Here is a 23,049-nt window from a genome sequence, read left to right on the forward strand (position 1 = left end):
GCGAGCTATCTTGGCGCTGGTAGGGAGGCGTGGCCATGCGAGCGCGGAATCCACAACGGTGGTCTGCTGCCTTGCCGGCATGAAGGGCTGCTGCGTCCTCGGCCGGTTGCCCAACGTGTTTTTTTTTAACGAGTCAGGCAGAAGAGCTACCGATTATATTAAAAAGAAGAATAAAACGTCTAGACTGGGCGCAACAAACAACAACACATGCTGGTTGGATTGGGACATCAACACGGCCACACAACTTCACACTCTACTCAACAGCATCCGGTTCGATTGAGACATCAACGCGGCTGTAGCCTCAACTAGACTCCACACCAAACCACCACACCACAACCCAAAGAAGAAACGGCACGAGTCAGACTCAAACACTGCACCTCCCAGAGACTCATGCTCCTAAAGTCGTCGGAGCTAATCATGGCCCCACGCTGATAGGGAACAAGAAAAGGCATACCGCACCGCACCGAGAAAGCCGCCGTCCTATGAGGCCCTACGCCGAAATGCCGCTGCAACACCATCCACCAACTGACAGAGTGAAAACACCACATTCGACCACTCCTCAACGCGCGGGGGCCTCGCCACGTCCGCCGTTGGCCTCCACTCACTCTAAGAAACGTTGCCCAACGTGCTGGATCACTAAGGGTCTGATTGGTTCGCTGCTGCGCAGCGCCTGGTTCGTACTAGGGAGCCAGGCTCTCAGGAACCAGGCTGAGCGCATGCAACACTCCCGTGATTGGTTGCATATCTTTGTCTAACCTTGCTGCTCAGGGTTCATGTTTGGTTGGCCGCATAAAGTAGCAACTGCATACATTTAAAGCTTGTTCCAGTGTAAACTACCGGCGTGCTTGCACCACCCGAGACAGGCTCTGAAGAAACGGTCATTTTCTCCGTATCCCGAGAGCCTGGCTCACCAGCACCTTTTGCATCCGGCCGCCCAGGCTCAATCCTTAGTCCAAGCAACCAATCAAAGCACAACTGCATCTAGAGAGCCTAGCCAGAGCAGATTCAGCAAACCAAACAGGCCCTAAAGTCGAAGCTAGCGGCGGAACGCCCACCGCTAGAGCACAGCAGCAAGCCGAGGTGCAGCAAGCCGAGGCAACATTGCAAGGTACTGATTTCAGAAACTTGTGACTTGTTTTTGGTGGGTTCCTCATTCACAGCCATGGCAGGAGTTTCAGAAACAAAGTCTATTATTGCATATTCATAAGAAAAAATAGCTCCATGTACACGTTATAATCTAGGAAAGCAGAAATGAATTTTGTTTACACACAAAAATAGAGCAACTGCCCACAAAACACAAGTTAGCAGTAACTGTCGCATATTATATTGGAGTAAACATTACTAAAATTACCTGCACCTTTAACACCATTAATAGAATATTAAAAAGAAAAGATGGTACTCATGAATAACAAAATTGAGTGGCTAAAGCCACCAGCCCACCAAACAATACAAGCTTACCTACGTGTGAATAAACTAAAGCAAACATTTTCATAATTCACCCCATTTCTAGTGGCATCTTAACTAGAATCGTCTCAATTCGAGGATTGTTATCTAGAAGCGCTCTGATGCCACCACTCCATGCCATGCAACATAAAAAAGGGTGCCCAAATTCTAGATTAGAAGTTGGCACCTCCATAGGGCGACTGCGCCGGGCCAAAGATCATGACGTTGAAGTAGCGCATGTTCTCCTCCGAGGGCAACGCGCTGATCCCCGGCGGCTGCACGCATGAACAAACCAAGCCAAATCATTTAGCAAGCAGTGATGTGGCTCCCAGAGGAGGGCCACAGCCGGGTGGCGTAGCGCACCCGCCTAATCCCAGAGGGTGGTTACTCGGGAAAGTGCAAGCTATTCCTCAGATCTACTCATGAAGCAAGAACACAAGAACATACGAGGATTTAGAGTGGTTTGGGCCGCCGGAGCGTAATACTCTTACTTCTATCCGGCGTGGGGAGGGCGGCCTGTGAGCAGCCGGTGCTCCCTGAGCTGCCACGTGCCCCCTCCGTGAGATAGCCCGACGCGGGCCGTCCGATCCATCGCGGGAGGTTGATCCGCGCCGTTCCTCGGTTCTTTTGCAAATAGACCCTTCAATTTTTTTTATTCAAACCCGCCGTCCATGTTTTTTTGCGAAACACCCCCCGCACCACCCTCCCCACATCCCCATCAGCCCCCGCCCCCCGCCCCGGCACAGCCTCCCCTCCCCTGTCTCCCCCGCCCCTCCCCTAAACCTAGCGTGCCCCGCTGCCGCCCTCTGCCCTTCGCCCTCCTCCCCCGCCGTCGGTCGCCATCATCTGCTCCTCGCCCTCCTCCCCCGCCGCCGGTCGGCCACCGCGTGCCTCCCGGGCTCCCCACCTCTCGACCCCCGTCATCTGCTTCGCCCCGCCGCCGGCGGGGGATCCGACCACCGGCGTCCCGGAAGCGGATTTGGCCTGCTCCGCCCTCCGGCGTCGTCGTCCGCCGAGGCCCTTGCCCCTTCCCCCTCCCACTCCATCCCGGTCGCCGCCGGCCTCCGCCCTGGTGGATCCCGGCATTAAGGTGGTGGATCTAGGCGGCGAAGTGGAGGAGGAAGCGCGCGAGCGGCGGATCCGGCCGTCGGGGGTGGCGTCTGGGGCGGCGGCGCCCGGGCGAGGAGGCGGGGCATCGTGGAGGGATGGCGGCGGCCTCACCCGGGCAAGGAGGCGGGGCGGGGCTGAGGGGCGGCGGCGGCCTCACCCGGGCGAGGAGGCGAGGCATGGCGAAGGTTCGCGAGGAGATGAGGAGAGGGCAAGCGGGGCGGTGGCGCCCGGGCGACGAGGCGGGGCACGGCCGAGGGTCGCCGGGAGAAGGCGAGCATGGCGGCGGCGCCCGGGTGAGGGTTGGCGACGGCGGCGGTTCCGGGGAGAGGGGAGGACGAAGAGGATAAGGGAGACAGATTTTTTTGTCACATTTCGAACTGGGTGCGGCGGAGCGCGCTACTGTCCTAGTACCCTACGTCCACTGAGAGTTCTATTGCTCTAGAGTTCGTGGATGAGTCTATCCTCTGCCTCTAAGCCCCTTTTTCAGACTTGAGTCCTTCTCTAGCGAGCGTCCCCCCTTTATAGCGCAAGGAGGACGCGTACACAGGCATTGGACCCCGACAGGTGGGCCCAATAAGGATGTATAGTATACCACGAAAAAGACATTGTTGTGCTATAGTGATGGAGAATCTTTTGCCGGATACGCTTCATCGCCCTGTAGACTCTCTGACCGAGGGGGGTCTTCACCTGTCCCATCGGCGAAGTGACCGTTGAGGCGGTGTAAGTTGCGGCGTAGACTGTTGGGTCTACTGCATAGGCGTTATGATACTCCGTCGCCGAGCTGTCGTGTCTAACTGGCGTTGCAGACTGACGCGCGTGGCGTGGGTGGCGTCAGCGGCTGCAATGTGCGCCTTGGTAACGCGCGATCAACAGTACAGCCTGACAAAAGTCACATCGGGCTCTGCTGTAGCAGAGCGCACTTAACGCCTCCCGCATTAAATGCGGTAGTGGGCGAGTCTTCCCGAGGAAGCCTCACAACCGCGCGCGTGCCTGCGCCTGCGGATGCGTGGCGGCTCCGGACTCCCCAGGCAGAGTGTATGTTCCTTCCCCGCTGAGGGGTCCGGATAGTATATGGGGGTCCGAGATCCCGTGGAAGGTCCGGGGCCCCTGGCTGTTTTGGCTTAGCGCTCCCTTCCCCGGGACACGCAGCGTCACCGGACTCTTCCTTAGCAAGGAATGGGTCTGGGGCTGCTGACCGGGTGAGAAGGGCTTCGGACCGCGGGGGTCCGGCTGCTCAAGCCGTCAGCGCATAGTCACAGATAATTACGAGGACACGTGGTGACACCGGACCCGTCCCAGAGCGGGAAGCGGGTCCGGGACCGTTGGTCTGGTGAGGTGGAGTCGGACCCTAGGGGTCCGGCTGCTCAGCTCCTTAGGGTGTAGTTACGGATAACTACGCGAGTCTTGACGTAGCAAGAGGGGGTACCCTAGTCCAGAGGTACCGACAGTGGCCCCCGGGCCCACCTTGGGGGAGGTACGAACCCGCAGGTGGGGCCATTATCGTGACGTGTTCCAATGCAATCCTGGTTGCGTTGGCGTGCTCATGTCGAGAGCGGGTGCTCCGGACCCCCTAAAGGTCGCAGCACTTGTTGACAGGTTCTAGTACTAGAGCGTTCTCCGTAGGGCGGCGAAGGTGCAGGCTTAGGGTACGGAACCAAGCTAAGTGGCTGCACTGACCTCGAACCGCCCAGGGAGCGAGCACCTCTCCCCCGGACCCGGCTTTAGGCGACCGTGGCGAGTGGTCTCCGCCGGAGCGGGCCACCAGAGTGGACTTTGAGCTGTTGCCATCGATCCACCGAGATATGCTACCGGACCTCGCGGTGGGGCATTAGGAAACCACGCCTTACACTAGAAAGGAGTCCGGACCCCTAGGTACGGCAGCTTCGGATATTAGGGTACTCGTAACAGGGCAGTGAAGTGCGTAGGCTTAGGGTACATTACCAGGCTAAGCGGCTACGCAGAACTTCTCCACCCCAGGATACAAGCACCACTTCTCCGGAGCAGGTCCTTAGTAGTTTGGACCGCCCTCCAGCTAGAAGGGGTGTCGCAACCTGACCACAAGCCAGTAACTCAATTTGGATCGTTAGCAACAAAAAAACTCCGTTCAGGAGAAGGAAACATGCAAACTGAACGGACAAGTGCTATTAAGTTAATGTAAAGATAGGACCGAGAAAGCAAATCTCCTTTATTACTTGATTTGTGGTGTACATCAGAGGTCAGGATTACGAGGGTGAACCTCTACCGCTCTGGACCACTTGCTGGTGTCGCCTGTTTGTGCGATGAAGCCAGAGGTCGGGTTTACAAGGGCGGACCTTTACCGCTCTGGACCACACGTAGGCACCACATCATTACAAAGGAGAAACACACTCAATCTTGTCTAGATGTAACCTACAGCCGTCGCCTCGTAAGGCATACACGTTCCTGGCCGGAGTGGAACTGCCACCTTGGAGGTTCTTCTCAGTCGTTGGGGGCGAAGGCGCCCTGGACGTGCATATACAGCATCATCCAGCATCACCTCGGGAGCTTGTAGGGCTCTTCCCAGCACAAGAATTGTCCCACGCTCAGACAGCATGGGAACAGATTCTTTGGCTTTGAATGGGAGTGGCCCTGCCGTTGCCAGCTGCCGTCGGAAGCCAGCCCGATGGCCGCTCATAGTGAGCTGAAGCCAGCTTGACAACCTGGCGCAGCGGGTGGACGGGTGCTCGTTTGGACGAGCACGGAGCGTGGAGAAGGGCGGTCGTTCGCCGGTTCCACCTTGGTGATAGCACAGGGCCCCCGCGCCTTGCGGTGGAGGTCGACGCCTATCTGCAGCAGCTCCAAGGGGGGTTTGATCCAGGCCAGGGAGAAGGCGACAGACATCCTTCCCGAGCCACAGCCGTCGGCTCCAGGCTCCATCTTGAGAGGAAACCTTGAGCCGGTGACGTGCCGCCACAGGGGACCCCCGGTGGTTGCTTGAGAGAAAATCTTGAGCTGACGCTGAGGTGTCGCAGGGTGATGTGCAGCAGGTGTCACCCCTGCGCGCCACCGTGCCGGCTCTGAGGTGTCGCCGTGGCGATGCACAGCAGGCGCCGCTGTCGTGCGCCACCGCACCGAGGACACTACTGCCTCAGTGCCAGGGCATGCGGGGTAGGTGACGCCGCGCCACTCTTCATCTTCTCGTCGACGTTGCAGAGGATGAGCTCAACCTCAGAAGCCAGGAGGTGGGCGAAGATCTGGCCAACGCTTGCGCGATCCCCACGGACGGCGCCAGATGTCGTGGCTCTAAGAGGAGGGACACAGCCGGGTGGCGTAGCGCACCCGCCTAATCCCAGAGGGTGGTTACTCGGGAAAGTGCAAGCTATTCCTCAGATCTACTCATGAAGCAAGAACACAAGAACATACGAGGATTTAGAGTGGTTCGGGCCGCCGGAGCGTAATACCCTACGTCCACTGAGAGATCTATTGCTCTAGAGTTCGTGGATGAGTCTATCCTCTGCCTCTAAGCCCCTTTTTCAGACTTGAGTCCTTCTCTAGCGGGCGTCCCCCCTTTATAGCGCAAGGAGGACGTGTACACAGGTATTGGACCCCGACAGGTGGGCCCAATAAGGATGTATAGTATACCACGAAAAAGACATTGTCGTGCTATAGTGATGGAGAATCTTTTGCCGGATACGCTTCATCGCCCGGTAGACTCTCTGACCGAGGGGGGTCTTCACATGTCCCATTGGCGAAGTGCCCGTTGAGGCGGTGTAGGTTGCGGCGTAGACTGTTGGGTCTACTGCGTAGGCGTTATAATACTCCGTCGCCGAGCTGTCGTGTTTAACTGGCGTTGCAGACTGCCCGTGGCGTGGATGGCGCCAGCGGCTGCACTGTGCGCCTTGGTAACGCGCGATCAACAGTATAGCCTGGCAAAAGTCAACTCGGGCTCTGCTGTGGCAGAGCGCACTTAACGCCTCCCGCATTGAATGCGGTAGGTGGGCGAGTCTTCCCGAGAAAGCCTCGCAGCCGCGCGCTTGCCTGCACCTGCGGATGCGTTGCGGCTCCGGACCCCCCAGGCGGAGTGTCTGTTCCTTCCCCGCTGAGGGGTCCGGATAGTATATGAGGGTCCGGGATCTCGTGGAAGGTTCGGGGGCCCCGACTGTTTTGGTTGAGCGCTCTCTCCCCCGGGACACGCGGCGTCACCGGACCCTTCCTTAGCAAGGAATGAGTCTGGGGCTGCTGATCGGGTGAGAAGGGCTTCGGACCGCGGGGGTCCGGCTGCTCAAGCCGTCAGCGCGTAGTCACATATAGCTACGAGGACATGTGGTGACACCGGACCCGTCCCAGAGCGAGAAGCGGGTCCGGGACCGTTGGTCCGGTGAGGTGGAGTCGGACCCTAGGAGTCCGGCTGCTCAATTCTTTAGTGCGTAGTTACGGATAACTACGCGAGTCTTAATGCAGTAAGAGAGGTACCCTAGTCCAGACGCACCGACAAGCAGAAACAACCCGCCCTCAAATAACGAAAACCTTGCCGAAATCCGCCGAGACCGCGCGGCAGAAAGCTCCCGCACCTGGCTCGCTGAGCAGCCGCTGCGTCTCCTGCCAGATCCAACCGCACGACAGGCAAAAAGTGGTCAGCCAGAGCAAGCGAGAGCGCAACGAATAGGATCAGAGGCGATGAGAGATATGCACCGGGGCGATCAGATCGGACACGCGGACGCGGTTTTTGCTGTAGTCGTCTACTTGTGTAGCGCAGAGAACAGTAGTGCTTGGGTTTTTTCTGAGCCCTGTGATAGAATCTTTGATGGTTGTGATCAATCCTTGCTTTTTTTTTTCTTTTTTCATGAGGGCCGTTATTTTAGGTGAAGTGGAGACCCGCTCTAATGCTTAATAAATTGGGTATAATCTCACGTAAATTGACTTAAATACTTTCATATTTATTATTACCTACTAACAATTAAACGTTACCATTTCTATTTTGCTTCATGCATGGTTATGTTGGACTTGGGCTCTATTTATGATCATAATGTCTTTTTGAAAATTATTATGATCATAATGTTATAAATATATTTTTTAGAAGATATAATACATTTATGGTTCTTTCTCCCATTTTGTTGACAAGTGGACGAATCTCCTAGCATAGTTTCGCTTATTCTATTCCGGTTTCTTGCTTGAAGCATGTGTTTCTATTGTCATGATAGTATTCTACTATCTTCACAATACTTCTATTACAAGCAATAATCAAATTTTGCATAACATCACGTTTAACTTGTGTCACGATTTTTCACTAGTTTTACATGACCAGCTCTTAAATTATATTAGCATTATTTTTCATGTGCAGACTAATATTGGGGCCTAGCAAGTAAATGAAGGACTCATTCATACTGTTTGGTTATTTACCTCGGCTGGCTGTGGCTGGTAGCTGGTGTTAATTTGTTGTAAGAGAAATTGGCTGGCTGGTGGCTGGTGGTTGATGCTGATTTGGTATGAGAGATAAACACTGCTGACTGACTGAAAAACCAGCTGAACAGAGCCTAGTTCCTGTACACAAAGTTCTTAAAAAAAAGAAAGCAAGTTCGTGTACGCGGGCAGAAGAATGACGTGAATAAAAAGGTAGAGACGCCCAGGATTCTTTTCCAAGCCAGGAGCGAGGAGCCGAGGACCCAAGCTAGCCTCGATCGTACGCAACCCCACACTCTCCTGCGGCATCTGACGTCAACCGCTGCGTCACCCGATCCCCTACCTTTTTCCTTCTCCAGCCGCATCCTCTCTCTCTATCTCTCTCTCTTCTTGCGGGCGAGGATCATCGCAATCACACGGGGGATGATGGATAGACAGACGCTCACGCTGTGCTGTGGCCGCGACAAGAGCAGAGATTTAACTCTTAATTAGAGATCACGACGATCCCTCGATGGACAAGGAGACGGGGCCGCGCCCGCGCCGTTCTTCTTTCGTGCATGCTGTGGCCGCTGCTCACATGTCATCTCGACCCCATTATCCATCCAGGTACTGTTTCCACGGAAAGCAGCATAGTTTATGAGGCCGGCAGCTCACGTGGGAGCAGGGTTGTTGTTGATTAGCTGTGCCTTTCTGAAATTGGAGCGAAGTTAGCTGCCTGACGTACGAGTCGGTTCCTAGCTCACCAACCGAGGGCAAGCTTCTCCGATCCGCTTCACTACCAATAATGAACTCCATGGATTTTCTGTCAGGGAATTGAAGAAAAGAAAATAGTAAGACTGTGAACTAGATAATCAAATTGGAGGAGTGTTATAGTGATGACACTTCTCTCGCATTTTATGATACTTTCTCTTCTCTCTTTTCTATTATATCAATAAATTTAATGTTCATGACACTTCCATGACATTTTCTATTGAGACCGGTCCAAGCATAGTATTTTCTACATCCACTGTTGTTGGCATTATTGTGGAACCTCGTTGGCTCAAAGAGCTAAGAACATTTGATACCGACCTATCTTTAGAAATTCAGAAAAAGAAGAGCTTTCAATTTCTCATGTGAGATATTAATTAGATAAAATATCCAAGAGAGTTTCTCATCAAACTATAATTATAACAGCATAACTGCCAGCTGCGCGCTAAAAAAATGTCAGATGAGCGTGACAATCAGATAACTGCACGCGCCCTTGTTTGAATGAGCTCACAACGGGACAAACGACAAGTTTGAGCTTTTCATAAAACGGACCGCGGGCCTGATGATCTAGGCAGGTGAAGGTGTCCCTTGCTGGCAAGCTAGACTGGATGTTGACTTCAAGTATATATAAATAAAAGATTACTACTACTCCCTCCGTCCTTTTTTAACTGTCGCCGTCGGTGTGCGTGTCACAAATTTAACTCGATTTGTAGAAAAAATGTGCAACAATTATATCTCCAAATAAATTTGTTAAAAAACTAGATTAAAAGATCTATCTAATGATATTAATTATGTATCATAAATATTAATATATTTTTATATAGAATTAATCAAAGTTTTTCTCGAGAAGCGAAAGTGATAATTATTTAGGTACGGAGTGATAATTATTTAGGTACTGAGGGAGTACACCACTAGCTCCATCTCTCGTTTGACGAGAAGGCTCAAGTACTCGTTCGTGCGCACAAAAGCTCCACACCACACGCCATTCCGAGTCTGTTCACTGCATACAAATCAGGGTCCCGAAGCATGGTGTGGCATGATTGGACAAGACTGCCGGAGAGGTGATGCATGCACGGCGGGGAAAAATCAGCTGGCCCGGCCAAACTTGGACTGGCCGGCGCGTCACCTCCAGCTTAGCTTAACATTCCGGATTGGGACACTCGTATGTGCGTGTGCTGCTTCTTCACATATTCGTTGCATCTGTTCATGCCTTTTTTTCTTTTCTTTTTTTTTGGCGGAGAACGCGACCATCCACATCCTGGCATCGGCATGCATCATTTTATAGTACGTACACGTTTTTCTCACTGGTTCTGGCGATTTGGTCACCAAGAATTGTAAGCTCTTGAAAGGTCAGTAAGAGTGAGTCATCAGTCAGGTCGGTAACCATAGTTTTACCAGCTTCAGATGACCGCGTGGGCGTGGAATTACCCTCCTCCTCTCATCTAAGCTGGAACCGAAAATGGAAAAAAAGACAGGATCATCCCGTGGTCACGCTCACGGGGGATCGCCCGTATCCGGGCGGCAGCACAAGTTGAGCACAGGCCCCCGGCGCTTTTCGCAGCTGGGGAGATGTCACGCGCACACAACGGGGATCGAGAGAGAGAGCGACGATGTCAACGCCCAGCCAAAAAAAGATAAGCTCCCGTCTCCCTCTCCAGCACAGCACATGTCGGCATCCTCCGAGCCAGATGCTACAGCAGCTACCAAGTACCAATCCCACTGGTGCTTTTCCGGCCGTGTTGCTTCGCGGCTAAACAAGGCTGCTGCTGCGGCACACAAGAATCGTATCGCTCGCCCACATGAGGCCAATCCGCTCTTATTCCGGGGCGGGAAAAAGGCGGCGACCGTGGGAAGTCAAACGATTATGATAACGAGAAGAAATCGCCGGGGTCAACACGACGTGAGGCGGGAGCCGGGAGCAGGCTGGCAGCAGCCAAAAAAGTTGCAGCAGCGGCTGCGGCGAGGGGATCTCTCGCGTCCGGCGCCCGAAACCCTTGCGCTGCGCGGCCGGCCAAATCTCCGGGCCACATGACCCCGGCATATTTTCTCTGCGTTTTCCGCCTGATTCCCCCCCCCCCCCCCCTCTGGGCGCCTGCGGCTCCATGCCACGGTCCATGCTTCCCAGTCCAGGAGGCACCAGCCAGAGAGAGACCTTCCAGTCCGATCTTAAAAAAGGTTCGGGGAGGGGGGGAGCCCATGTCTAGGGCTGGACTCGAGCCGAGCCGAGATTTTTTTCGAGCTTTCTTCGAAATCAATATATTCGTATTTATTATAGTCTCCCGCGTTGTTTGATATGCAACTTCAAATCGAGCGAGCCGAGCCGAGCCGAGCCGAGCCGAGCCGGTCAAAATTGACTTTTGTTCCAAATCAACTAATCTTTATTTAAAAAAAAGAACGAACGTAATCGGAGCAATTTTGAAAAAAGGCACCGAGCCAGTTAACGAGCTTTTTTTCCAGCAGCCACATGCGCTATTAGTAGCGGGCGGTCACGCAAAGAAGTCAGGTGTGTGAAGCAAAGTGAGGGCGGGGGAGAGGCGAGGCGATGACCGGCTCCACCTCCGCTCCCCGGGTATAAAAGGCGGCGGCGGCGGCGTCCTCCCCCTACCCACCCCCGCGCCCCCGCCTCGGCGCCTCCCGCAGTCCCGCTGCTCTCCACCCGACCATGGCTGACCTCCCCGACGCGAACGCCGCGGGGTTCAAGCTCTTCGGCAAGGTCATCCAGCCCCCCGACGCGCACCGCGCCGCGGAGGCGGGCGCCGATCCTCCGCAGCCGCTGACGACGACGACGGCGGCGGCGGCGGTTCTTCCGCCTCCGCAGCCGCAGTCCCGGCCGCTCCCGCCGCCGGTTCTGCAGCTGCAGGCGGCCGGCGCCGGCGCGGCTGCCGGGGCAGGGGGCGCGGGCGAGCCGCTGCCGTGCCCGCGGTGCGGGAGCCGGGAGACCAAGTTCTGCTACTTCAACAACTACAACGTGCGGCAGCCGCGCCACCTCTGCCGCGCGTGCCGCCGCTACTGGACGGCCGGCGGCGCGCTCCGCCGCGTGGCCTCCGCGTCCCCGGGCCGCCGCAGGCCGCGCCCGGCCGCCCGATCGGCCGCCGCCGCCGCCGCAATCGCCACCGCGTCCTCCGCCACCGCCGCCGCCGAGGAGGGGGGCGGGGAGCGTTGACCCGGCGGTCGTAGGGCGCGGCCGCTCCGCTCGCTCGAGGCTTCCTCCCCGCGCGGGCGTGACGCCGTGGCGCGGTGCCGCGCGCCCGGGGCCACGCCCCAGTGACGGGCCGGCCGGCCGGCCTGCGTGGGGCCACCCCCGCGCCCCGTCGTCGCCCTTTTCACACGTAGCCCCTCCCAGGGTTAACAGTTTCGTTTTTACTGTTCGGAATTTCATTTGTTTGACCAAAATTTGACTTTTATATTTTTGAATTTGGAATTCAAATATACAATTTTCCGAACCGAAATTTCTGTCCCGGTGAGTAGCGAAAACGGGAAAAATGACCGAAATTTCGGTCTTTCCGACCGAAATTGTTAACCCTGGCCCCTCTTTGCCCTTTGGTTTTATTAGGCTCTATTTTTCATACCTTTATAGGATTCTTTTGGTGGCCAAAAGGATGCGGCCGGCCAGCTGCGACCGCGAGAGTTAAGTTTGGTAGGCGGTTTAAAAAGTGAGCTGCTATGAATGAATGCTACGTTACCCCGATACTCCAGAGAGGTGCGAATTACGTATCCGATACGTATCGGATACCGATACGCGGCGAATACATGACGGATACGTATCGAAGAAATATCTGTAAAAAAAATAAATGAAACATAAATCAGATACTTATTTGGGTACGTATAAAATCTACTTCCGATCGACCGATCTAGAAAAAGGGAAGGTTATATGGACTGTTTGGTGGTCTCTTGGGCTGGACTTTCTTAGTTTCTTCTTCTTTTCTTTTTTATTTTCTTTTTCCTACCATTAATATGCATTAATATTTATTTTACAAAAAATTACTAAAACGTATCCGCATATTGATTTTTTTAGAAAATGACGTATCTCCGTATCCGTATCGACTCGATACCGATATGTGTATTCGTATCCGTGCTGCATACTGCATAGAATGAATGTACTAGTACTGCTGCTGTAAAATTCGGCAACGGTGAAACGGTGAACTATGGAAGGATCATCATTCTCCATCCCCCACTTCCTCTTGGTTGGTTCACGTGTTTTTACCCTCCGCGGTGCAGTTCAGTTAATACTAGTATGTGCAGGTGACATTCAATGAATGCTGGATCATGTGAAATCTGTGACAACATTCAGCGGCAGGCAGGTTGATGCAGATCTGGAAACTTGAATGGGAATCGGAAGGGGTAGGTAGAAGCTGTTGTTATCACTACCGGGCACTTTTGGAATAAATGATCTTGTGTGGAGTTTCAGGACATCTCTGGGAAATGCCGTAGTTCTGATTTCCTAAACGAGTCTCGAATTATGTGAATTGTGTTGTCCCAAGAAAAGGTAAGCCTTATATTTCCATTTTCAGCCCCAAACCTTGAGAGTAAGGCTAATAATACAACCAGCTTGATAGCTGTAAAAATCCTTGCAGCCTTCTCTTAGGCCTCCTCCAACAAAGCAAGATATCGCTGGCTTAAGGTGAGCTGAAAGAGGGAGGAACCGTGAAAATTGATGTACCGGCTCTTATCTCGTCGCTAACCTATAGCAAGGTATGTGAGAGCGGAACGCAAAACGAGAGCGGGGAAGGGATGTTGTTTCAATTTTTTATTGTTTTAATAGCTCCAGTCAGTCGGCAATTTCACCAGTGTCGTTGGACACGGCCTTAGCCCACCTCTCTTCACAATTAATATTTGACCCACTTGTCTCTCTCACAGATTTTCTTAGTTCTTGTGTCCAAACTGGCTGTAAGCTTCAGCCCGCTTCTCTTCTCTCTCATCTCTTCTCTCCTCCACCTCATCATTTAGCCGACTTACAATCAAATATAATACTTATAATATAATACTTGCTCTGATGGAAAAGCTGCCACGGTTCAGATGTCCATTCCGGCTAGTGGTGGTGGAGCTGTAGAGGTGATAGCTTTACTGTTACTGACTATTGCCGTTTACTTGTTCTCTTCAACGTTAAGCATATACTGCTTACATTTAGTACCAGTCAACAAGATCTGGTGCAAGTCCAAGTGTAAAACACACAGTGCATAGCTCGTGCCTAACAGACAGTATATGAACATTTGCCATAAACATAACGAGTTTCTCGATGATTATTGCATTTGCAAGGTGTGGCTTTGTTTAAAACAAGAAAACTGACAGCCGGCATTACTTACATTCATTCGTGGTCTATGAACTGTATACCACTTTGTTCATCCTGCTAAATGCTGTCATCGTGGTAAAGTTCCCAAGTTGTAAATCTGTACAACATTGATGATCTACGTATTAACAGCATGGAGTGAATATGGCCACATCACCTGTTTACCACCTTGGGTCGTAGTAGAACATTTGTATAAAATATGTTGTTAACCACTATTCCACTAAAGATTTTCAGATGGCATCCTTAATGAGCATCTCATCTACTTGGTGATGACGCCAGATCAGATCCTTTTAAACCAACCTGTAAAATAAGCCTTTGGATCAGGGTAAACGGAAAAGGTTGTACTTCTTTTCATTTCATATGGTGCAAAATCACGCATGCCTACAGCAATCCTGCTTCAAGGATGCTACGAGCATAAATCTTTACAGTTCTTCCGTGGTCAGAGTCACATGCATCAGCAGGGAGTACACTCATTATTGCAATTTAAAAACACTGTAGACAGCAAAAGTAGGCATCTGAGATTCCGGATAGGTGTCTGCTGCTTCAAGTCTAGGGTCATGCATGCACTTTCAAGGGCACCATGAGGTGCGGGCACAATAAACGAAAATCAAATAATGGTCAGAATCACATGCACTGGCTACAAGCATACTTATAGAAACAACTTCAAAACAAAAAAAAAAATGTTTGGTGATTCCCAACAGGTGTGCTTCTTAGGTTCCGTTTGATAACGGTGGTTTGTTTCCCTTTTCGGGGTCAATGTATTATCTGTCTGGGTTTGACTTATAATAATGAACAGATATCTTGCTTGCTGATTTCAAAAATAAAAGGGAAGGAAAAAACGAGAGGAAGAAAACCACTATTGAGTATTGACAGGAACATAGGCACATATTTGTTATCATGCTGAAGAGAGGAAGATTGGTACCTTACTATCTGGGTGACCACTGACCAATCTTCCCTCAGGGATTAGGGTAACGACATGTATCTTCCGTTCACAAAGGCACTGTTCAGACCTCACGATTTCCAACTGTAGGTATCGAATCTTGAATTGCTTGAGCGAACGTAGCAATCTTGTAGGTAAAAAATCCAACAAGCATCGGTATCAACTCCAGGTGCATGAAGCCATAATCCGGAACTAATATCCTGAACCAGATACAAAGAATGTAAGAAAAATACTTCCTTTCCCATAATCTGAATCAATAGTAAGAATTTACTGAGAATTTTATCTGCTTACTCATTCCATCTGTTGTACATCATCACAAGTAACACTGGAATAAGCAATCTTGGTTGTGCAGCAGCACTCCTGCAAGCATGCCATAAAAGGGTAGCCTTCATCACAAACATCTTTTAGAAGATACATAGCATTTAGGGCTTGTTTGGATTGAGCCTGGCAGGCAGCTCGCTCGCTCAGGCAGCGATCGTGGCCCCCGGCGACCGAAATCGGAGCCAGGGCTGCAAGCAAACAAGCCCTTGCAGATGTGCTACATCCTATTGTACGTTGCAGGAAAAAAAATACAGCAGCCATTTTATGATAAACAAATAATTGTTACTAAGGGAATTGGCTTCTCATGGATATTCAGATGATGAGAACCATCATTTTTTTCACGTTCTTTGGTTAAACCCTACAGAATGACAGATTACCAATTAAAAGCATCCTACCCTGTTTTGTGTGCATGAAAATCAGCTGCTTAAACCTTACGGATCAAGCAATGTGCTGGGTCACAACTACAGGGTATTACTATTATCTGAACTGCATCTCCACAATCTATCTCGACAACGAAGCATAGCTCCAGAAAAGATCTCGAATGTAAAAAGATCTTTTCCTTGTATGTTCTGTTGTCGAAGGTTATTGAATGAATTAGTTCTATCAGAGGGAATTGACCAGGAGTAACCTTCGATTTTGAAAATAGAACTGCAGACCTTTAGAATGATATCAGAAACTATATTTAGCACAAGCTAGCTGTGCCAAACTAAACCTAAGTCTGAGCAAATTTTATTCAAGCACCTATCTGCAAACCCAATTTTTCAAATAAGCAAACTAAACCGAAGTCTGAGTAAATTTAATTTGAGCATCTATCTGCAAACCCAATTTGTGAAATAAGTAAATAACTAACTGAAGGGAACATACTTGACAGTCTCTCCAGTTCCACCTGCTAGGGAATCTACACTGGTTCCAAGCATGCGGAGGTACACCAATGATCCAATCAACCCTGCACCAAAGCTGAAGAGTAACTGCTGTCAGTTGAAGACTTGAAGTAAATGATAACCGTAGACTGGAAGTGGTAAAGCCAAAAGGCCAATTTTCAACTTTATCTCTACATAAGCAGGAAAACTAACCTGGCAGCAATTTCAGGAGAGTATGAAACATAAGCAGAGACTACACCAACACCACCAACGCCTAAAGTGAGCAGCTGCAATCTTTGTTTTAACTGCAAAAATTGGAGTTATCAATAAAATACCAAAAGATGCATATTTCAAGAGTACACAATACCAATATGGGCCAAACAAATTTGCACGTGCAACTCCCTGATGAATATCATGTGGAGGAAAATGACTTGGATATATATACCTTTAGGTATTCCTCTCTGGACCTAGCTGCCAATACCTTAGGGTCCCCTTGCTGCACTCTTGACTTGGACTCCCTTAGTATAACATCCTAGAATGGGACCAAAAGAACAGATACCACTTATGAAAGAAGTAAAATTAATAATAATATACAAATCAACATATGTACAAATAAGAGAGGGGTGGGGGAGCTAAGTGTACAATAGTTGCAAGTTGTTACATCACACATCCTGAAGGATCTAGAGCAACCAATAAGCCAATTAAAGGATTGTAGTGACTTACACTGCCACCAGTAGCAGCCTTGGCAGCTCTGTCCCACTTTGCCTGCTCCCGGCGAGTCGGGACTAGCCTCCATCTAGCAGAGGTGGCACCATTCACAGCCTACACCCGAATTCCACAAACCCAACTTATCACCATCCCCAGTAGACAAAAGAGCTACAATAAAGGGAAGAGGTTAGCACGTAGAGAAATCTCACCTCAGCACCAAAGGCCCGGCCTCTCCTGGCAGCCTCAACCTGGGTTTGCAGGATTGGCCTGGTCGGCGCTTGAAGCTCCTTGCTCAGGTCAACCTCCACACTACAAAACATACACCCAGATCATTCAACCGTGCAGAACTATTGTCGAAAGACAGAGAATTGATCGATATTAAGGCAAGGCGAGATATGGCAGGAACCTGTCAAGGCTCATTGCACGGTTGATGCTCAGAAATCCCGACTCCTCCTCATCGACCTGCTCAATCGACTTACTCCTTAGAAACCTAGTATCCACGCTCGAGCTCGATTTTTTTTTTAAACAATTGAGACCAGGCAGGTCGGTCTAGTCGCTGAGTGGAACTGCAAAGCCACAAGCAAACTACGGGAACGAGGCGGAGAGCGCAGGTACACACCGGAGTAAGGCGGGTGATGGTGGGCTCCGCGCTGGCGCCGCCGTTGGCGATGACGCGCTCCATGTGGGGGAGGAAGTCCTTGTTCCAGATGAAGTCGTCGGTGTTGCCGACGGGGTCGCGGTCCTCCTTCCCCCACCAGTACTTGCGCGGCTTGATGGTGGCCGGCCCGCCGCCGTACTCCCCGGGCTCCATCCCCGTCGACCACTTCTGCGGCTTCTTCTTCGGCAGGATCACCTTCACGGGCCTCCGCGCCGCGGTCTCCGCCGCAGCCGCAGCGGGCGACGGGACCGCCTCGCCCGAGGCCGCCGAGGCGCGCAGCGGCCGCACCGCCGCGGCGCGGGTGGAGGAGGCGACGGCGAGCAGCGGCATGGCCAAGTGAGGGGTTCGTATGAAATATCTCGGCGGCGGAACGGGGAGGAAGCGGAGGAGCGAAGTGGACCAGTGGCAGTCGAGAGAGTGATCCGGAACGCGGACGGGTGAACGGGAGATTGCCGTCGTGGGCTCGCGGCGGGCGCCGCTGTGGGGTGGGCGGCGTCCGGGTTTCACTTTTTCATATTTGCCCCTCATCTTTCGAGGAAATGGTGATATATGACGTCCTCAAACGTTTCTGACTTTTTTTTTTGCGAAACCTGAAGTTTTTCTTACTGAACGTGTACCGAATACCGATCATGTTAACTGTCATCTAGTCACCAACAAAAATCCATTTGTGTATAACTGGTAGAGGATCAAAAATTAAATTTATAAAGTTTAAAGATCGAGCTTTAGAAAACAGACTAAATTCTTATTATTTTTTTGCTAAAAAATTAAAGATTAAGTTGGACGCAAGGACAATATGCTACGTACATATTCTGTGCTCCTTCTAAGCCTGTAACTTAAGATAAAGAGTTCAAGTTTTTCCAGGCATAATCAGAAGGAGAAGTTTGAGGACGACGGCAGTGTTTGAGACGTCACTCTAGTCTCTACCGATCAGATGTGAGATGTCTCGGCGCTTGGTCAAAGGGTGTCTAGCCTAGCAGTTAGCGGTTAGAGCACCGAGACCTGAGTAGCACCCAGTAGGTCCAGATTCGAATTCAAATTGGAGCGAATTTACAGGACTGGTGTTACAAAATACCCTCCCGGCAAAATCACTAACTGAAGAAAATCAACAGACATCATACCAGAACAGACGAACTGCATAAACAGAAGGCAACAGCAAAAGCTTTAGATCTCCAAAATCAATTAACTTCATTTGTAATTGGAAGTTAGAACGCCAATTACATAGCGCAATATCAGCCCTTCACACCCATGGCAACGCCCAAAACTGAAGTACGATAGGTGCTTCTATGCATGTCATGACACCTAAAAAGGGTATACAACAACAGGAAATATGAGGTTTCCAGTGCCTTCTCTCACAGCAATAAACGCTCCACACCACTTCAGATAACCACGAGCAGAAGAGAGCACAGATCAACAACAGAATGTACACATTGCCGCAGTACCAGCAGTACCAAAGCAGTACCACAGATCAACCAGCAGAATGTACACATTGGTCAGCTAATCTACCTTCATGCTACCTTCATGATACAGTCTACTGCGAGAACACAGTTGACTTGCAAACAGGGCACAAGATCCTCATACCGAGCCATCTGTCGATGCACTGCAGAAGACAAGTTGGATCGAGTAGGGATATTAAACTGAAACATTAGGACAGAAAACAGTTCTGACCAATTCAAGCGTTTGCCTGTACCTCTTTGTGAAACTTGTGCAAGCATGGCAGATGCCGGAGGGAGTCCCCACCAGCAGGGCAGTCCAAGCATATAGGGCAGGGTTCATCTGAACAAATATCGCCCTGAAAAAGGAAAGGAGAGGAGTCAAATTAGGCCAGCTAAAACGAGGGAAAGGGAATGCACACCATCATGAGTAAGATTGAATCCGAACCTCAACTCTTGACAGCGGCAGGCTGTTTATTTGATCATCAGAAGCACCTCTGTGATGGATGTTGGCATCAAGTGCTATGAGGGTCTCATAATCATCACTAACAAAACAATAATACAAAACTAATTAGTCACAATGGATATGCAACAACCCAGCAAGGAAGAAACACATCAAGAGGGTCTCATTCATATTGCAGGATCCATATGGGACAAGCAATTGGAGCAACCTATAAGCTACGGCACTGCACGCATGAACTGTTTGGAGTATTAGCATTTTTTTAATATGAAACTTTGCAGGACGTGTTCCCAAATAAACAATATTTGATACGCAACAATCAACCAAACATGATAGCAAAGGATGAAATTCTGAAAATAACAGAACATATGGTCGGAGAAATTTCCACCCAAAATTATGTCTGAAAAGAAAAGGTGCCACAGAAAAGGAAATACTTACTCATCAGAATCTGGAGAAAATGTCTCCCCACAGTTATCAAATGCTTCAGAAAGTGAGTCCAGTACAGCCATTCTCTACATGTTACAAAACAAAAAAAACACAGCATGATTGCTAAGACGTTGATATTGAAATGTGTTAAGCGGTATACTCTTTAGATCTAGTGAGGGACGTGGAAGGAGGCTTTTGGTTTGGTATTATCCTTCCATATCGAAATTAATCTATCAACATATTGTATGGCACTTTACAAACTTTTACTGTGACTATTGCCACAACCCAAGCGGTGTGGATATTTAGGTGTATAGAAGCTGCTTGACATACTCCGTATTAGATAAGCAGAAGAGAATAGGTAAATGCTGAATGCTCTCAAAATTCCAAAGTAGCATGATCGTCAAGAATATAGAGTATGTTCTAACCGTTTCTAGATCCATGTCTTCTCTGAAGCACCCCCTGGTCAACTGAGAGATGAGCATCTGAGAATGAGAAAATGTCAGGGCACAGGACAGAGGTGGAGGTTCAAGAAACTAGTTTGTAAGTATCTCACATCACGTTGTGCCGCTTGAGGACAGTTAGTGTTTCTTGGCAAAGTTCTGGTTGGTATTGGAAGCTGAGTATGATTGGATGCCCAAGAAGCAAAACTTTGAGCAGGTGAGTGCCGACCAAATGAATACAAGTGTGCCATTGATCTGTCCCTCTGGTTCTGGGGATAACAAGAGTACATTTTTTTAGAAAAGAAAGGATGCTACTAAAAGTTAGATAAATAGCAACTGAGAAACAGAATTCCATAGTAAATAGGAGGAAAAAGGACATATGTCAAGGTGGGGATTCATATAAATGAGAATAAAAATAGACATGAATAACAGGGAAATACATAGGTACAAAACTAGAATATAAATCAAGATTGGAGCAATGAGAGATACTTTTTAATACTTCTACGGAGGCTTGCTTTCTATTTATTATTTAATGAACCCACCAAGTGCTAAATTTTACATGCTTACAGGCAGGCATCATAATATGCATCCTCTTCAGTTCCAATACTTGATGGGATATAATTGAGCTACTTGATTAGATTAAGGTGTCCATAACTTCCAAAAAAAAATTATCAGTATCAACATATCAGCTCATAGTTAAAGCATTTGGTAAACATGTCCAAACGACTTTCACAATCCAGAAAACAACACCTCGTGCTGGCATCAAGCCATGTGAGAACTTACAGAACTAGACTGCCCTTCTCTTGCAGCAAATCTGGCATGCAGAGCATCTTGCTCATGTAATGTCCAGGCTATTGTCATATCAACCTGCACAATGTTAGCCATAAGTGAGCTATTTGTGACAACTGAAATACACACGAATCATCAGAAACAGACACATAAATAGACAAATCAACTATGGAACAGAAATTGGTTGAAAAAGACAGTGAGAGGACACGTCAATATTAAGATTTGAGTAGTCCAGAATAACAACCGCTTCAGAATGCTGAGAGCCTGGCTGTTCCTGATTGAGCTGCTCCTGAAGCATTCGGGCAAACACCTCATCATCCTCAAGTTGCTTGGTTCTCAACTGACGCTCATCAGGAAATGGGAAGTTCAGCCCTTCGATCCTCGAAAGCCATGCTGAGCTACTTTCTTCCATAAGAAAGTCATCACATCCAGAAACTTCATGAGTATCCAGAGAGTCTTGAGATAGCATTCCAACCTCATTTTCTCTCTTGCCAGCATTAAACGGGTAGCGCAGTGTGTTGGCAGGATCAGCAGGTCTAGCACCAAGAATACCCTTCCAGTGATCATCTGATGTGGCAGAACCCTTGCGAAACTCCTCGCTCTCCGATCCTTTCTGCAGCACAGGGACTGAGTCGCGAAGCTGATCACCCCAATCACCCCAGGCATCCCAACACCGAGCTCCAACATCTCCACTGTCTCCAACCTTACGCTTGCTCACCAGTGCGCTCCAAGGATCTCTCCCAGCTCCCACGACGACACCAGCAGCACCGAGCGATTCTCCGCCAAGTTTCGGAGGCCCCGCAGCCCACGCGCTCTTCCCCTCGCCAACCTTCTCCTTCCCTTTCTTCACCGCGTCGCTGGGCGGATGCAGCAACCTCGCTGCGCCCTCTTGCCTAGAGAGGCTGTCGACGCCGCTTCCTCCAATTCCTGTGTTTCCACCCCCGCGATCAGCACCTGGACCCGCCTGCCGCGCGGGACGCTTGTGCTGAGGCGAGTGCGCCGACACCTCGCCCTCGGAGTCTGACGACAAATCGAGCACCTGCACCTCCATCCCCTGCAAAAATTTTGGGGAAACGCCATGAGGATCAGGGGAGCTCCACGCAACAAAAAATTGGAAAAACAAGCACCACAACCACAAGCGGAAAATTCGCAAAAAGAAATGGACGGATTGGGGTATCCAATAGAAACAGACACGTGGAATCGATCGATCGCAGAAACGGAAATGGGAAAGTAAGAACCCAAATGAGCCCCCAGCGAATGCTCCTTACCAACGAGGGAAAATACAAATTCCGGGTCCGCATAGATCCGCGCCGCCGGCACTTGTCGAGGAGAGAGGGGGGAGGGCAGCGCGCTACGGGAGAAGAATTCGAGGTGATGTGTCCCGGTGGGCGGGGGCTTGGCGAAGCGTTCGGCGGCGCGGTGAGGCTTCGAGGGTTCGCCTGGTGATCGAGGGAGCTGGGGATGAGGTCGCGAGGACCCCCGGCCGCCGGTGAGGCGGAAAGCGGCGAGAGGTGAATTTTGGGCTGAGAAGGGAGAGGGGCAGGAGCCAGGAGGAACCAATAGGGCTGGGCATTCGGATATTGCGGTTAAATCAGTTCGGTTAATTCGGTTTTGAAATATTTCGATTATGACAAACTCTTAACCGAAATTGTAGCTAGAAATTTTTTAACCGCGTAAATTCGGTTGCGGTTAAATCGGTTCGGTTTTGCGGTTAACCGTAATGTATACAATACATAAATAACAAGCAAATTAGAATGAAATTATGACATCAACTACAAGCTATTGGCCACTAAAATAAGCTTAGAAAGCTAGAAAAACAATTAATGTAGCCTCACTTAGATATCTTAATTATGAAAACCAAGAATTCTTGATATCTCACATGATTATACATATATTTAAGACATAAGATAAATACATATTACACTCAACTTGCTAAATCGGTTAATTCGGTTAAATCGGTTAGTGGCACATCAAAACCGAAATAATATGCGGTTAAAGAATATCTCAAAAATTTTAACCGCAAAATTAACCGTTAACCGAATTAACCGACTTTTACGGTTAAAGCGGTTCGG

The 23,049-nt window shown here is 50.1% G+C and overlaps 3 protein-coding genes and 1 long non-coding RNA gene across 5 annotated transcripts; 1 reads left to right on the forward strand and 3 right to left on the reverse strand.

Moving 5' to 3' along the window:
* Positions 1 to 1,301: 1,301 nt before the first annotated feature.
* On the reverse strand, positions 1,302 to 7,254 carry LOC120675220. The gene is made up of 3 exons (XR_005675268.1): positions 7,204 to 7,254; positions 7,083 to 7,110; positions 1,302 to 1,718 (listed from the first exon to the last, which is right to left on the reverse strand). It is a non-coding gene; the product is annotated as an uncharacterized LOC120675220 (long non-coding RNA).
* Positions 7,255 to 11,123: 3,869 nt separating this feature from the next.
* Positions 11,124 to 12,550, forward strand: LOC120675222 (dof zinc finger protein 5-like). Its single transcript, XM_039956329.1, has one exon. It carries the CDS (start codon positions 11,321 to 11,323, stop codon positions 11,819 to 11,821), a length of 501 nt encoding a protein of 166 aa, XP_039812263.1. The 5' UTR covers positions 11,124 to 11,320; the 3' UTR covers positions 11,822 to 12,550.
* Positions 12,551 to 13,867: 1,317 nt separating this feature from the next.
* On the reverse strand, positions 13,868 to 17,888 carry LOC120675221 (protein CONSERVED ONLY IN THE GREEN LINEAGE 160, chloroplastic-like). Its single transcript, XM_039956328.1, has 10 exons — positions 17,394 to 17,888; positions 17,181 to 17,236; positions 16,984 to 17,083; positions 16,790 to 16,888; positions 16,512 to 16,598; positions 16,280 to 16,371; positions 16,071 to 16,163; positions 15,177 to 15,245; positions 14,868 to 15,085; positions 13,868 to 14,245 (listed from the first exon to the last, which is right to left on the reverse strand). The coding sequence occupies exons 1-9, from the start codon at positions 17,760 to 17,762 to the stop codon at positions 14,950 to 14,952; spliced, it is 1,101 nt and encodes a 366-aa protein (XP_039812262.1). The 5' UTR covers positions 17,763 to 17,888; the 3' UTR covers positions 13,868 to 14,245; positions 14,868 to 14,949.
* Positions 17,889 to 18,574: 686 nt separating this feature from the next.
* LOC120675223 (probable E3 ubiquitin-protein ligase RHG1A) lies at positions 18,575 to 22,535 on the reverse strand. Of its 2 annotated transcripts, none has more exons than XM_039956332.1 (9): positions 22,246 to 22,535; positions 21,222 to 22,031; positions 20,972 to 21,055; positions 20,302 to 20,457; positions 20,174 to 20,230; positions 19,761 to 19,834; positions 19,311 to 19,407; positions 19,120 to 19,221; positions 18,575 to 19,029 (listed from the first exon to the last, which is right to left on the reverse strand). In XM_039956332.1, the coding sequence occupies exons 1-9, from the start codon at positions 22,276 to 22,278 to the stop codon at positions 18,961 to 18,963; spliced, it is 1,482 nt and encodes a 493-aa protein (XP_039812266.1). In that variant the 5' UTR covers positions 22,279 to 22,535; the 3' UTR covers positions 18,575 to 18,960. The 2 variants fall into 2 exon arrangements, with proteins under 2 accessions (XP_039812266.1, XP_039812264.1); XM_039956330.1 differs by having other exon boundaries at positions 21,222 to 22,033; positions 22,125 to 22,535.
* Positions 22,536 to 23,049: the final 514 nt, after the last annotated feature.

Source organism: Panicum virgatum, chromosome 5N (assembly GCF_016808335.1).
Source record: "Panicum virgatum strain AP13 chromosome 5N, P.virgatum_v5, whole genome shotgun sequence".
Classification (NCBI taxonomy): Eukaryota; Viridiplantae; Streptophyta; class Magnoliopsida; order Poales; family Poaceae; genus Panicum; species Panicum virgatum.

Bases quoted from the DNA above. Each gene is read 5' to 3' on its own strand.
- LOC120675223 (XM_039956330.1), bottom strand. From the start codon at position 22,278: ATGCGGACCCGGAATTTGTATTTTCCCTCGTTGGTAAGGAGCATTCGC. The intron at 22,034-22,124 runs ATTTTCCGCTTG...CAAAATTTTTGC, and splicing joins CCGTCCATTTCTTTTTGCGA to AGGGGATGGAGGTGCAGGTG. The intron at 19,408-19,760 runs GTAAGTATTTCC...TTGTTTTGTTAG, and splicing joins TTTTCTCCAGATTCTGATGA to TGATGATTATGAGACCCTCA.
- LOC120675222 (XM_039956329.1), top strand. From the start codon at position 11,321: ATGGCTGACCTCCCCGACGCGAACGCCGCGGGGTTCAAGCTCTTCGGC.
- LOC120675221 (XM_039956328.1), bottom strand. From the start codon at position 17,762: ATGCCGCTGCTCGCCGTCGCCTCCTCCACCCGCGCCGCGGCGGTGCGG. The intron at 17,084-17,180 runs GTTCCTGCCATA...TATGTTTTGTAG, and splicing joins CGTGCAATGAGCCTTGACAG to TGTGGAGGTTGACCTGAGCA. The intron at 16,372-16,511 runs GTATATATATCC...CAATTTTTGCAG, and splicing joins CCAGAGAGGAATACCTAAAG to TTAAAACAAAGATTGCAGCT.